Source organism: Dromiciops gliroides, chromosome 1, assembly GCF_019393635.1.
Source record: "Dromiciops gliroides isolate mDroGli1 chromosome 1, mDroGli1.pri, whole genome shotgun sequence".
Taxonomy (NCBI): domain Eukaryota; kingdom Metazoa; phylum Chordata; class Mammalia; order Microbiotheria; family Microbiotheriidae; genus Dromiciops; species Dromiciops gliroides.
Genome location: NC_057861.1, coordinates 582,125,559 through 582,139,836, shown reverse-complemented (window position 1 = coordinate 582,139,836; position 14,278 = coordinate 582,125,559). Strand labels below are relative to the sequence as shown.

Here is a 14,278-nt window from a genome sequence, read left to right as displayed (position 1 = left end):
AAACAACAAACCAGCTGGGGTTATTAGATTGAGAGAACTGTAAGGTTGATGGGTAACTTCCAAAATTATTCCAGGTATATGAAGTGTTAGGAAAGTTTATTTGGAAGCCATTCTTTTGTTGGTACAGTGCATAGAATGTTGGACCTGGAATCAGGAAGGTCTGGGTTCAAATCCTGCATCAGACACTTAGTAGCTCTATCACCCTGGGCAAGTCCTATAACCTCTTTGTGACTCAGTTTCCTCATTTGAAGAATAAGGATAATTATAGCACTTGTTTCACAGAGTTTGTGAGGATTTGAACTGCAGTCTTTCTGACCTAGATGCCTAATACTTTTACTACCTGTTCTATAAGATTGTGAGGAAAGGATGTTACAATTCTTAAACAATTGTTTAATTAAGATTTACTATTAATTTGTCATATCATGACCAAAATAATCTTTATGCATAGATTTTATCATATACTTCTGTTAAAAGGTGTTCAAGGTTTCTCTGTTATATCAGAAAAGGTCAAGCTCTTTTACCTGACATTCAAGGCTTTCAAGTACCATCCTGCTTTTAAAGAGTCTTATGTTATTCCAGTTCAAAAGGACTACTCTTTGGCCCTGCTTTTCTGACTCTGTCCCTTTGCTCAGACTGTCTTCTGTTCCTGGGATGTCCTGACTTCCCATATTGACCTCTTAAATTCTTCCTCACCCTTTAAAGCCCAACTCAGATGCCATCTTCCCATGAAATTTTTCTTAATTTTCCACATCTCTTATGTAATTATAGAGGCTGTGTTGGTCCATGGAAAGATTACTGGCTCTGGAGATTTAGAACCTGAGTTAAATAAAGTCCCAGCCCTGCCATTTTACTCTCTGTATGATCAGGGGCACGTCACTTAGTCCTTATGAGATTTAGACTCCTCGTCTAAAATGTAGGGGTTGGGCTAGAGAACCTTCAGTGTTCTTTTCCACATCTAAATCTCTGATCATACTTTTATTTTGCAACTCTCTAATATATAATAATTTAATGCAATTCTACCATATACTGATGTGTAATTATGTATGTTATATCTCCTTTATAACTCTGTGACAGCAGAGTGTCTTATCCAAATTTTTGTATCTCTTACTGTGCCTTGTGCAATGTTCTGCACACAGTAGATGCTTGATAAGTGCTTGGTGATTGAGTAAGTAAATGAATAAACCAAACTCTGTAGTAGAACATAGAGCAATAGGAAGTATTCTGAACCTAGCTTTGCAGATCACTGATAACATGGCCGTGGCAAATTATTTCACCTCTCCTTAATAGCAACAACAACAACAACAACAACAAGTTAGCATTTATGTATCACTTTAAGGTTTGCAGAGCACTTTGCTATATATTTGTATATGTACAGGGTGGGCCAAAAGTCACAATGTTTGAATAACTTTTTGAAAATTATTTTTTCTTTATTTTTTGCCATTTACAAGACTTGATTTTTCACACATTGTAAATTCATTTCCTATGTATACTATATATAATGTTATGGTATTGTGAATTAAAAACAAAAAATAAAGGAGTTAATATTGAAGCCCCTTCATGACTTTTGGCCTACTATATTTATGTATGTGTATGTATCTATATACTCATAAATGCACATACATACATACAAATGTATAGTTCTCTCTTTCTATGTGTTTATACTTTGCTCCTTATTTGAGTTTCCTTATCTTCTAAATGGGGCTGGGGGAATGATAGTGGTAGAGTAAATGATCTCAGTACTTTTCTTTTCTTTTCTTTTCTTTTTTTTTTTTTTTGGTCAGGCAATTGGGGTTAAGTGACTTGCCCAGGGTCACACAGCTAGTAAGTGTCAAGGGTCTGAGTCTGGATTTGAACTCAGGTCCTCCTGAATCCAGGGCCGGTGCTCTATCCACTGTACCACCTAGCTGCCCCATCAGTACTTTTCTAACTCTAGAATTGTTCAGAGGACCTAGTTTCATATGCCAGCACTTCCACTTTCCCCAAAATGATTCTGTTAAGAGTAGTAAATAGTAGCATCCTTCTTGAAAATAAGAACATACCCTTCTGTCTCTCCCACCAGCATTCAGAGAATGCCTGGCCTATATTGAGTGTTTAATAAATGCTTGTTGACTGACTCACTCATTTCATTTGGTAGGAAGGGGACGATGCAAGGGAAAATGTGCTTCATGATTTCTTACATAGGACAGGGAGAGGAATTTCTCCCAGAAATCCCTGTTTTGCATTTTGCTTCATTCAATGAAACCAATGGTTAAAGGTGTGTCAGCTCAACTTGTTCATCTTAGTCATCTTTTCCTACCATGCTTTCTTGGTTGGGAAGACAAGGAGAGAGGCTTCTGAGGGGATTGGAGGGAGGACATTGCATTCCTTTTTTTTTTTTTTTTTGCGGGGCAATGGGGGTTAAGTGACTTGCCCAGGGTCACACAGCTAGTAAGTGTCAAGTGTCTGAGGCTGGATTTGAACTCAGGTCCTCCTGAATTCAGGGCCGGTACCTTATCCACTGCACCACCTAGCTGCCCCCATTGCATTCCTTTTTGACTTTTAAATTTGTAGCTTTTTTTTTTTTTTTTTTTTGGATGAGTGGAGTTAATGTTCTGTATGGCTGTGCTTAGAAGATACAATCTATTCCAAAAGGACCTTTTGTATAAAACAGCCTAGAAGCAGGCGCAGGGCTGACAAAGCAGTAAATCTTGACCACTGACTTAAAAGCCCTGAGGTCTCTGACTACATTAGGATAAAATATGTTCTGTTCTGTTTGAAGACACCTTAATGTTCTTTTCACTGGAAGATTCTTTCCTTTCGATGCTGGTGAAATGTTTATCCAACCGAAGGTGTGATGAAAGACAGGAGCCTGGGATGGTAGGTGCTGGCAATGGGAATATCACCAGCCCATTTTTTATATTCTATTTTTCCCCCTGAAAGTATAGCCTGCTGTGTTTAAATTCTGTTGCTGCTACAATAAAGTAAATGGAAAGAATAGAAAAGTCTCACCTGAATGCTTTTTTTTTTCTTTTCTTTTTTGGTGAGGCAGTTGGGGTTAAGTGACTTGCCCAGGGTCACACAACTAGTAAGTGTCAAGGGTCTGAGGCCGGATTTGAACTCAGGTCCTCCTGACTCCAGGGCCGGTGCTCTATCCACTGCACCACCTAGCTGCCCCCACCTGAATGCTTTGTAAGCATGGTGACTAAGCTTGGCCCCAAAGAAGAGATGATGGAAGGCATTTCTCCAGTACATCCTCAAATTTTCAGAATGATCTTCCTAAAGTATAGGTGTGATCATGTCATTCCCCTGTATTCAGTGAACTTCAGTGATTGTCTATTACCTCCAGCATCGAATATAAATACTCTGTTTGGATTTTTAAAGCTCTTTCTACCTTGGTTTCTTCCTATCTTTCCAGTCTTATACCATAGTCCTCTTAATGTAATCTGCATCCCAGTGACACTGGTTTCCATGCAGTTCCTTACATATGACACCTCATCTCCTGATTCCGAGTATTTTCATGGCTGTCCCCCATGCCTAGAACATTATATCTTCTCATCTCCACCTCCAGGTTTCTTTCAAGATTCAGCTGACATCTCTAAGAAGCCTTTCCCAGTCTTTCTTAATTTTAGCACCTTTCTTCTGAGATAACCTTTTTTATCCTGTCTATATCTTGTTTGTACATATTTGTGTGCTCGAGACTATGAGCTCCTTCAGAGCAGGGATTGTTTTTGCCTTTCTCTGTATCCTCAGTGCTTAGCATAGTGGCGGGAACACAGTAGGTGCTTAATAACTGCTTGTTGACTGACATTTCCTTCCCTTTACAGAGAGGGAAGTCTGCTGTCAGACTCAGTTGATGTGTTGGTTAGTTTTGCTGAACTGCTTTTTTTTTTTCTTTTAAAAAATTCTTTCAAGGTAGGAAAGGGATATACTTATAAATAAAGGTGATATAAAATGAAAATTTTAAATTCAATTTAATGCCCTTAATGGAAACAGCATAGCTAGATTTTTGTTTTTTGTTTTTTGCAGGGCAGTGGGGGTTAAGTGACTTGCCCAAGGTCATACAGCTAGTAAGTGTCAAGTGTCTGAGGCCGGATTTGAACTCAGGAACTCCTGAATCCAGGGCCAGTGCTTTATCCATCGCCCCTAGATTTTTTTTTTTACACATATCTCTATCTTCACTTTTCATATCACCTCCATTTACAAATTTAGCCCTCCTCACAATGGAGGGCTCAGGGAAACCCCATCATCACCACTGGACAAACAACTCTAAAAACCATGTCTCGGTATGGTGGTTGGTTGGCACTTTTCACTTGGATTGGAAAGGGTAATATATTACTCAGCAGTTGTATGGTAAGGAATTTATGTGGGTGTCTAGGACTTTGGAAATGCAGACTCTTTTTCTCCCTGAAAAAAATTGTGCAGGAAGTAAGGTAGTATTTTTTGCATTTTTCCTCAGTCCCTAACTTGATAACTTGGTCCAACTTAAGATATTTGACATGCAATGTAATGGGGTTTTTTTACATTAAAAATAAATTCTGAACTTAGACATCAGAAGAGAGTATTTTTTTAGACACAGTAGAAAACCAAAAAAGGACATGAAATAGTGAATCTCCATTTCATTTTGCTTGCCTAAAAAAAGTATTATTATATCTTACCTATTATTTTCTTTTTTCTTTTTTTTTCAAGGGGGGGACATCACTGAAAATTTTTAATAGTTGCCAAATATACAGTTATTAGGATTATCTATATCACTTAAATTTTTAAAATTTACTTATTACTTTCAACCTGTTCTACTTCCTCAGATCTTCCTTCTTTTGTCTTGTTTCCATTTTTAAAAAAATATTCCAATGGCTGTCTTTTAGGGGCTGTCACTTGTTAATTTTTCCCTAACATCCCCTTAATTAATAACCAAGAGAAAGCAAAAAAGGGCCATGTAAGAAATAAATATAATCAAGCAAAATGAATCCGTGCATTGCCTGTGTCCAAAAATATTTGTTCTACCCTTTGAGTCTTTTGCCTTTTCTTGGGAGGTGGCTCTTATGCATCATCATAGGTCCTCTGGAGACATGACTGATCATTGGTTAGAGTTCTTGAGTCTTTCAAAGATTTTTTTCTTTACATTGCTGCTGTCCTGGTGTTTATTTTGCTCCAAGTTCTACTCACTTCACTCTGTATCGGTTCACACTACCCAGGATTCTCACAGATCCTCTTGTCTCTTTTTGTGGCAACTGATTCCCCAATTATATAAGAGGCAATATAAGGCATGCTGTTAGATTCTAGTCTTCTCTCCCCCCTCCAGATTTAGGAAGGTTGTTTTGCTTGTGTCTATCCCTTCTGTGGTATAATCTTCCTTCTTCCCCTCCTCCCCTCCCTCATCCTTATTCGTTTTCCTATTCAGTTTCATGTATTGCTGCACCAAACTATTTATGTGTACAGTGAACTAATCTTCAAATATGATGTCACCTAACCACTATCATCAGGATACATTCTTTGAAGTTTTGGGGTTTTTTTTAAATTTTATTACTCTGTTGAATTAAACGGGCTCTGATTAAGGTACCTATTAAGCTACTCTCACTGTGCTAATACTTTGGAGGAGTTAAAGTACATAGCACATAGTCATTCCCTTAAAGAGTTTACCAACTGAGTGGAGAGGGAAGGCAAAGCATACATGTATGAAATGAAGACGAGAATAAGACAGTTTGTGTCGAAGTAGCAAAATGTATGGTGCAGACAAAGTGTTGTAGGGAGTCAGGGTGGGGAGAGATAGGAGGCCTGAGTCTTCTCAGAAGGGTACATGGCATGTGTGGGACTTAAAGCTGGACTCTGGAAAATTTCATTAACAGATGAAAATGGGGCAGCTAGGTGGCACAGTGGATAGAGCACTGGCCCTGGAGTCAGGAGGACCTGAGTTCAAATCTGGCCTCAGACACTTAACACTTACTAGCTGTGTGACCTTGGACAAGTCACTTAACCCTCATTGCCCAACCAAAAAAAAGAGAGAGAGAGAGAGAGATGAAAATGGGGTCTTCTGGTCTGTTGGAAGAGATTAGAATCTGAACCAAAAAAGATGTGAATAAAAATGAAATATTTATGGGAAGGTGAGAAAATTGACCAGCCTGGAGTGGATTGATCAATTGAAAAAGGCTGTCCATTTAGTGGTGGAGTGGAGATTCAAACTTGAATCTCTTATTTTCTTGGGCCAGTGCTTTCTTTATGCCAATATATGTTAAATTTGTTTGTTTTGTTTTTAAAATCTTTCCAATTAAAAAGCATTTATTTTCTCATTCTCTCACCCTTTCCCCCTAGTTGAAAAGGAGAAAAACAAAACCCTAGGTAACAAATATTTAATCAAGCAAAATAGATTCCCACATACAAAAACGTGTATTCCATTCTCCCCAGATTTATTTGCATGGAAAAAGTTTCATAGGGCTCAGTGGAGAATCAGTCCATTCTTTCATCAGAAAGCATTTATTAAGCACCTGTGACATTCCATTCACTGTACAAGGACCTGGGGATAGAAATAAAAAACATGAAACAACTCCCACTCTCTGAGATAATGGGGACAGCAAATACACATAGTTACAAGGTATTCTAGAAGTTTTAGTAAAGTTTTAAACTTAGAACCAAGACTTTTGGAACACCCTGTATAAGGAAGGAGGAAAACAAGCAATTATTAGGCACTTACTGTGTGCCAGGCACTGTACTAAATACTAGGAGTACAATTACAAGCAGTATGAAAGATATTTCCTGCTCTCAATGTTACATTCTAATGGAGGAAATCTATCCATGAAAGGGGGAAGAGGCAAGGTATCTGACAGAGGGGCCCAGTTTTGAAGTGCAGAAAGACAGTTACAAGGGGAATGAAGACAGGGTGACCTGGAATACCACAAAATTGAGGCTCTAGAAGGAGCTAGTGGGAGAAAGGAGGCGGCCCTTGTTGAGAAATATTCCAGGGAGAGCAGAGCGCACGGGTGGTAGGTTATTCTACAGCAGGGAGGCCTCATTTGGTAAGGAAAGTTCCAGGATGAGCTAGCCATAGAGAAAGCCTGGTTTTGAAGTCCAAAAAGTCAGCACCAGAAGAATGTTGAAGGGATGAGCCTATATGGAATAAATACAAAAAGAAGGTAATGTAAGAGGAAGGAGATTTGGCAGTTAGGGGAATCAGAAAAGGCTTCCTCTAGGAGGTAGTGCTGAAGATGTGTCTTGGGGGAAAATAGAGATTCTGTGAAGTGGAAATGAGGGAAGGGATGGCCAGTGTGAACCCATTGCAGTTGGTTCTGGAAGAAGTCATAAGGCCCTGAGCTAAGCTGGTGGCCCTGTGAGTAGATGAAAGGGATATGGAGTGAGGGAGAATGAGGTAAGGATTCAAGGATTACATACTGAGGTTAAAAACCTTCGGGACTTGGAAGATTCATGGTGATTTTGAGAGAAATGTGGAAGTTCAGTAAAGGAGTGGCTTGTTTTAGACATTGTGAATTTGAGATGTCCAACTGTCTAGTTGATGATTTGAGACTGAAGGGGAAATATCTACATACATAGTGACTCACTGACCTAGAGCTGATGATGTCATTGAGAGTGGGTAGAAAGAGAAGAGAAAGGCCCAGGGTAGAGCCTTGGAGAATGTCTTGTGAGAAAATAATGGGATTTGTCAGATACTCAAAAGGCCCACCTGGAGATTAATCTAAACTGATTGAATTAAGTGAGAGTGATTGACTTTGCTGATTATTCTACTTCAAGTTAATTAGATTGTAACCACACCTGGCTAGCCCTTAAGAAGGTATTGTTCTGGGGCAGCTAAGTGATGCAGTGGATAGAGCACCAGTCCTGGAGTCAAGAGGATCTGAGTTCAAATCCAGCCTCAGACACTTGACACTTAATAGCTGTGTGACCTTGGGCAAGTCACTTAACCCTAATTGCCTCACCAAAAAAAAAAGAAGAAGGAGGTATTGTTCTCAGAAGCTAAGGACTTTGAACTCAACATGAGATCACCTTCAAGTCCAGTGAACCAATGGATTTGGATGACGTGAACCAATCAGCTTGAAGCAGTGTGTAAGGACCACCTCTGCTCTGGACCTATAAAAACCTTTCATACTCAGTTTGAGGGGCAGTTCGTGGTTGAAGCAGGCTCATCTTGGAGGACTTGAGGAAGAACCAGACCAGGCTGGAACTCTAGGCTAGATAGGCCTTTTCTTAACTTTCTGAACTCCTTTTTACTAATACCTAGTATGCTTTAATAAATGCTTAATGCCCAAAGACTGGTGCTAAAGCTTCTAATTTAAGGCGACCACACGTTTAGATTTTAAACATCACAGTCTAAAGTTAGGGGATGTGATGTGGATAATGAGTCAGTAAAGAAAACTGGGGAGTGGTTAGACAGAGAGGCCAAAACCCTTTGAAGAGAGAAGAGCCTGTTGGAGTAAATGATCAATAACATCAAATGAAGCAGAGATGTTAGGAAAGTTGAGGACTGAGAAAGAGCCATTGGATTTGGCTAATAAGAGGTCATTGGTAACTTTGAAGAAAGTAGTTTGTGATGAGGTCTGCAGCTGGATGGCAGAGGGTTGTGGAGTAAGGAGAGGAAGCAGAGACAGGAGACAATGCATGTAGTGAGTTTTTTCTATGAGTTTGAGAAAGAAAGGAGAGATGAAGGCAGAAGTAACAAGAATTAGCAGTAGACTGGTTATCTGGGCTGACTGAATGAGGAGTTAGTTGATCAAAAACACCAGGGTTTTGAGCCTGAGTCATGAATTGGAGAGGCTGGTGGTACTCTTGAGATTGATAGGAGAGTTAGGAAGAGAAGAAGATAATGAGTTCTGCTTTGACATATTTTTTTTAATCATAAAAGTATTTTATTATTTTTTAGTTTCATGTAGAGATAGTTTTCAACATTTATTTTTATAAGATTTCTAGTTCCAAATTTTTCTCCCTCCCTCCTCACCAAGACAGCAAGCAATCTGATAGAGGTTATATATGTACAATCACATTAAACGTATTTCTGCATTAGTCATGCTGTTAAAGAAGAATCAGAGCAAAAGAGAAAAACCTCAAAAAAGAAAAACAAAAAAAGTAGAAATAGTATGACATGTTGAGTTTGAGATAACTCTAGGACTTACAGATTGACCTGCCCAAAAGGCTGTTGGTGATGCAGGATTGTAGTTCAGAAGAGAGATAAGGATTAGGTATTTAACTCTGTGAATGATATGCATAGAGGTAATCACTCAACCCCTTGGAGCTATTGAGATCACTAATAAAGATAAATGGGAGAAAGTGAAGGAGGAGGCCAAAGACAGAACCTTGGGGGATACTCACTGTTGGTGGGCTTATGTCATGTATTAAGATCCAGCAAAGGAGACCACAGAGAGGCAAACAGATAGGGAGGAGGAGAACCGGGAGAGAGCAGTGTCATAAAAACCCAGAGAAGAAAGACAATCCAGAAGGAGAGGATGATTCTGTCAAAGGCTACAAAGAGATCAGGAAGGAAACATTACGTCTTTATAATTTCCTATCTTTGAGCTCTTCTGTTTGTTTGACTTTTTTCTTTTTTTGGGGGGGGGGGTGAGGCATTTGGGGTTAAGTGACTTGCCCAGGGCCACACAGGTAGTAAGTGTTAAGTGTCTGAGGCTGAATTTGAACTCAGGTCCTCCTGAATCCAGGGCTGGTGCTCTATCCACTGCGCCACCTAGCTGCCCCTGACTTTTTTATTTTTTGAAGGGCCTTTGCTTGAAAACTGTTGAACCTTGTTATGGTAGAGTAAACTTAATAATCAAAAGACCTGTGTTCAAATCCCAGCTCCATCACTTAATAGCTACCCACCTTAACCATTCAGTGTCTCTAAACCTTAGTTTACTTATTTGTAAAAAGTTTACTGCGGCTACCTGTGCCTTAGTTCACTAAGTTTAAAGATTGAATGAGATGATAATAAAAGGGAGCTGCTATTGTTTTCCCCACATGCCTGTTGGTAGAATCTGGAGGCATCAAATGTGATAGGGGATTGTAAAGAAGATTGTGAGTTTTAAGAAAGAAAACTGAGATTTTCTCTTTTCTTTTCAGGTGGCACTGTCTACTTTTGCAGTCTACGTGACCATAGATAAGAACAACATCCTGGATGCCCAGAAAGCTTTTGTTTCCCTGGCCTTATTCAACATCCTCCGGTTTCCCCTGAATATTCTTCCAATGGTCATTAGCAGCATTGTACAGGTACAGGCCTAGACTGGATATATCATTTCAAAGATAGGGAATTCTTAGAAAAACACTGTTTAAAAAAAAAGTCTTCCCTACAGCTCCAATTCACTTCTTTTTCTTCTATGTTACAACATCCTTGAACAGGGTTATACAGAGTCTTGAGTCCCTCTCAAAGTGTCCGTGATTCATATCTACATGTTAAGAGTTAGCGGTAGGTGGAGGTTGGCATGTGGGGATTTTGGAAGTGACTCTAGGAATGAAGCCCTGGGACTTGAGCTTTATGGATTTTGTCCATCACACAGGGCATAGAACTGAGTCTGGGTTCTCAAAGACTGTGCCAGCAAAGTACAAGATGAGGCAGGAGGGAAGGGCCTTAACTATAATAAGCCTGGTGATGGACCATGCATGCTTATATGCCTATCATCCATATCATCCATGGCCCAGTCTAGCTGAATTCAGAGAATATCTTCACCGGATGGTTGACCACAAGGTCATGAATTTTCTCACCCATATAAGTAACTTGTGGAACCATCTACCAAGGAGGGCCTCTATATCTTTAGAAGGGGTGGCCTACATAGATGAAGTCCCAGATCCTTTAAGCAGAGTTTCAGAAGCATCTCCCCACTTTTTTTTCTGCAGGGCAATGAGGGTTAAGTGACTTGCCCAGGGTCACACAGCTAGTAAGTGTCAAGTGTCTGAGGCCAGATTTGAACTCAGGTCCTCCTGACTCCAGGGCCGGTGCTTTATCCACTGTGCCACCTAGCTGCACCCTCTCCTCACTATTTTTTTTGGGGGGGGGTGAGGCAATTGGGGTCAAGTGACTTGCCCAGGGTCACACAGCTAGTAAGTGTTAAATGTCTGAGGCCGGATTTGAACTCAGGTGATCTTGAATCCAGGGCTGGTGCTCTATCCACTATGCCACCTAGCCGCCCCTCTCCTCACTTTTAATCAAGGCTTCACCCTCTCTTCTGAGTCTGTTGCCTGCAAACTGTAGTTTCAGAAAAACTTGGTGAATGTGACACAGGGTTGTGGCTTTGTGTGTGTGTTGTTTTTTTGTTTTGTGGGGCAGTGAGGGTTAAGTGACTTGCCCAGGGTCACACAGCTAGTAAGTGTCAAGTGTCTGAGGCTGGATTTGAACTCAGGTCCTCCAGAATCCAGAGCCGGTGCTTTATCCACTGTGCCACCTAGCTGCCCCTGGCAGACTGGCTTTTGAAAGGCTAAGCACTTGGGGGGATAGAGAGAGAGCTCCCAAAATGAAACATTTGACCGTTTCATGGGAGGACTTAACTCTGTTAGGTCATCAAGGAAGCTTATGCCCATCAGACTGAAGTTTGGGGCCCTTCTTACTTTTTGGTAGGGGAGATGGCTGAAAGATGAGGAAAAGATTATGTTAGGAAGGGTGTTTTTTTTTTTCCAAAGTAGCCTATAAATCTGATGCTATTTTTAAAAAGAACAACCACCACCACCTCCTATAATTGCTGTCTGTTTAGGCAAGTGTTTCCCTGAAACGCCTCAGGATATTCCTTTCCCATGAAGAACTGGAGCCAGACAGCATAGTGAGAAAGCCTGTCAAGGATGGTGAGTATTTGTTTTCTCTTGCTGTGTCAGGATGCCCTGTATTTCACTCCTTTTTAATCCCCTCCACACCCCTTCTTTTTCTTGGCTTTCTTTGTAATTTAGCTCTACCCTGAATTGGCTTAGTACAGAGGAGAATGCCAAGGGGAGGGAGAAGGGCAGAATGGGATATGGAGGGTGTTGCTCCTAGTACCTTGTTGAATTTCTGTCCTCTCCCTGGTCCCACAGAGATGCCTGCAGTGTGGTTATTTGAGCAGGGATAGGTCTGCCCATTTTTTCTTCCTGTTGGGGAGGCAGCTCAGGGCAAATATCCTCTGGTTTCAGTCTTCTTTAACCCCTGTGGCTCTAGTTATTTTCTGTTGGCCTGGAGTCAAATCCTACCCAGCATGGGAAGCATGCTGTCTTCCCTCAAGTCAGATTTGTCTGTGAAACTGTGTGGGTTGAAACTTGAGGAGGATGGGGGCAGGTTCTTCATTGCTACTGAAGCTTACTACCTTCAGGTAGCACAGAGTGTCTCTTGAGTAATTTATAGGCATCCTTAATTTTTTTGTCTAGTCTGGTGAAGCCTGTAGACTCCTTCTCAGAATAATGTTTTTAAATGCTTAAAATAAAATATATAAGATGCCAAGTTGTTAATGGAAATAAAGATGTAATTGTTTTCCCATCTGAATTCACAGAATCCTTAAAACCTATCTTAATCCCTATCCATTACCTGCTCAGCCCCCCACCGAGTAGCATTCTGTGTCCCTAGGGTAAGAACCCTTGCTTTAAAAATGTCCATTTTATGGAGGTGGCTAGGTGGTGCAGTGGATAAAGCACCGGCCCTGGATTCAGGAGTACCTGAGTTCAAATTCGGCCTCAGACACTTGACACTTACTTACTAGCTGTGTGACCCTGGGCAAGTCACTTAACCCCCATTGCCCCGCAAAAAAAAAAATGTCCATTTTAGGTACCTAAGTGCACCATTATTTTGACTTTTTGAAATGAATTCTCCCCTCCTCCCCCGCCCCATCTTTTTTTCTTGGCATCTTTTCCCCAATTACATGTAAAACCAATTCTTAAACCTTTGTTTTGTTTTAAAAAATTTTTTTGGTGAGGCAATTGGGGTTAAGTGACTTGCCCAGAGTCACACAGCTAGTAAGTGTCAAGCGTCTGAGGCCGGATTTGAACTCAGGTCCTCCTGACTCCAGGGCCAGTGCTCTATCCACTGTACCACCTAGCTGCCCCTATTAACCTTTGCTTTTTATAATTTTGAGTTTCAAATTCTCTTCCACTCTCCCTCCCCTCCCTTATCATTGAGAAGGTGAGTAATTTGATAAAAGTTATACATTTGCCGTGATGCAAGACATTTCCATATTAGTTATGTTGTAAAAGAAAACATAGACCAAAAAACCCCAAGAAAAATAAAGAAAGCAAAATAATGGTGTATTTTGATCTGTATTCAGACTTCATCAGTTCTTTTTCTGGAGGTGGATAGCATTTTTTATTATAGATCCTTAGAATTGTTTTGTATCATTGTATTTCTGAGAAAGTAATTCACCGTTGATCATTGTACAATGTTGCTGTTACTGTGTACAATATTCTCCTGGTTTTGCTCACTTCACTTTGCATCAGTTCATATAAGTCATCCCAGGTTTTTCCTGAAACCTTTGTTCTCATCATTTCTTAGAGCACAATAGTATTCCATGACAAGCACATAGCACAACTTATTCAACCCCTTTTAAAATGTGAATCTGATGAGACAGCTAGGTGACAGGACTGAGATTGAGAGTGCTGGATCCAGAGTTAGGAGGGTCTCAGTTCAAATCCCGCCATAGACTCTTAGTATCTAGGTCCAGTGACCTTGGGCAAGTCATACAGTCCCCCTCAGTTTCCTCATCTGCAAAATGGAGGTAATAATAGTACTTAAAGCGTTATTGTGAGAATTAAAAGGAATAATCTTTGTAAATTGCTTTGTAAGCCTTAAACTACTGTTATAAAAGTGCTAGCTGTCATCATCGGTGCCCTATCATCTACCACTACGATAGCAGGTTTCAGCCAGACCTTGCACCCCAACCTGTTTTACAGGAGATGCAGCCTTTCTTAACTTTCTTAAATGTTTTGCGATTTTTCTTAATTTTTGGTAGCAAAAGTTTAGGTTAAATTATAAGCTCTTCAGGTAGTTTTCATTTATCAAATGAGATATATATCTTGCTTAGAAGATTCCTTCCTTCATTTAACAAGATCTCTGAGTGCCCAGGATGTGCTTATCCCTTCACTGCATCTCTAGGAAATAATGAGTATAAAGCATAGTTCCTGACCTCAGGCTTCCTCTTCTAGTTCACAGCATCATAGATTTAGATCTTTGAGGGACCTCAGAAGCCATCCAGTCCAACCTTCTTATTTCACAGTTGAGGAACCGAGGCCTAAGGAGGTTAGTGATTGGTAATGTCAGGATTGGAACCCTGGTACTTTGATTCCAGGTTCATCACTGTTCACTCTGGGGTTATTGAAACAAGATTTACTTCAGAACATATAGAAATGTGAATATTACAGAATGTGG

At 40.3% G+C, this 14,278-nt stretch overlaps 1 protein-coding gene across 1 annotated transcript in view; it reads left to right on the top strand.

Annotated features, from left to right (window-relative positions):
• Positions 1-14,278, top strand: part of ABCC1 (ATP binding cassette subfamily C member 1) — a 155,500-nt gene that overhangs the window by 91,968 nt on the left and 49,254 nt on the right. The window contains exons 13-14 of the mRNA XM_043979082.1: positions 10,030-10,176; positions 11,652-11,739. Of these exons, the coding sequence (XP_043835017.1) occupies positions 10,030-10,176; positions 11,652-11,739 (235 nt within the window). The remainder of the gene's footprint in view (positions 1-10,029; positions 10,177-11,651; positions 11,740-14,278) is intronic.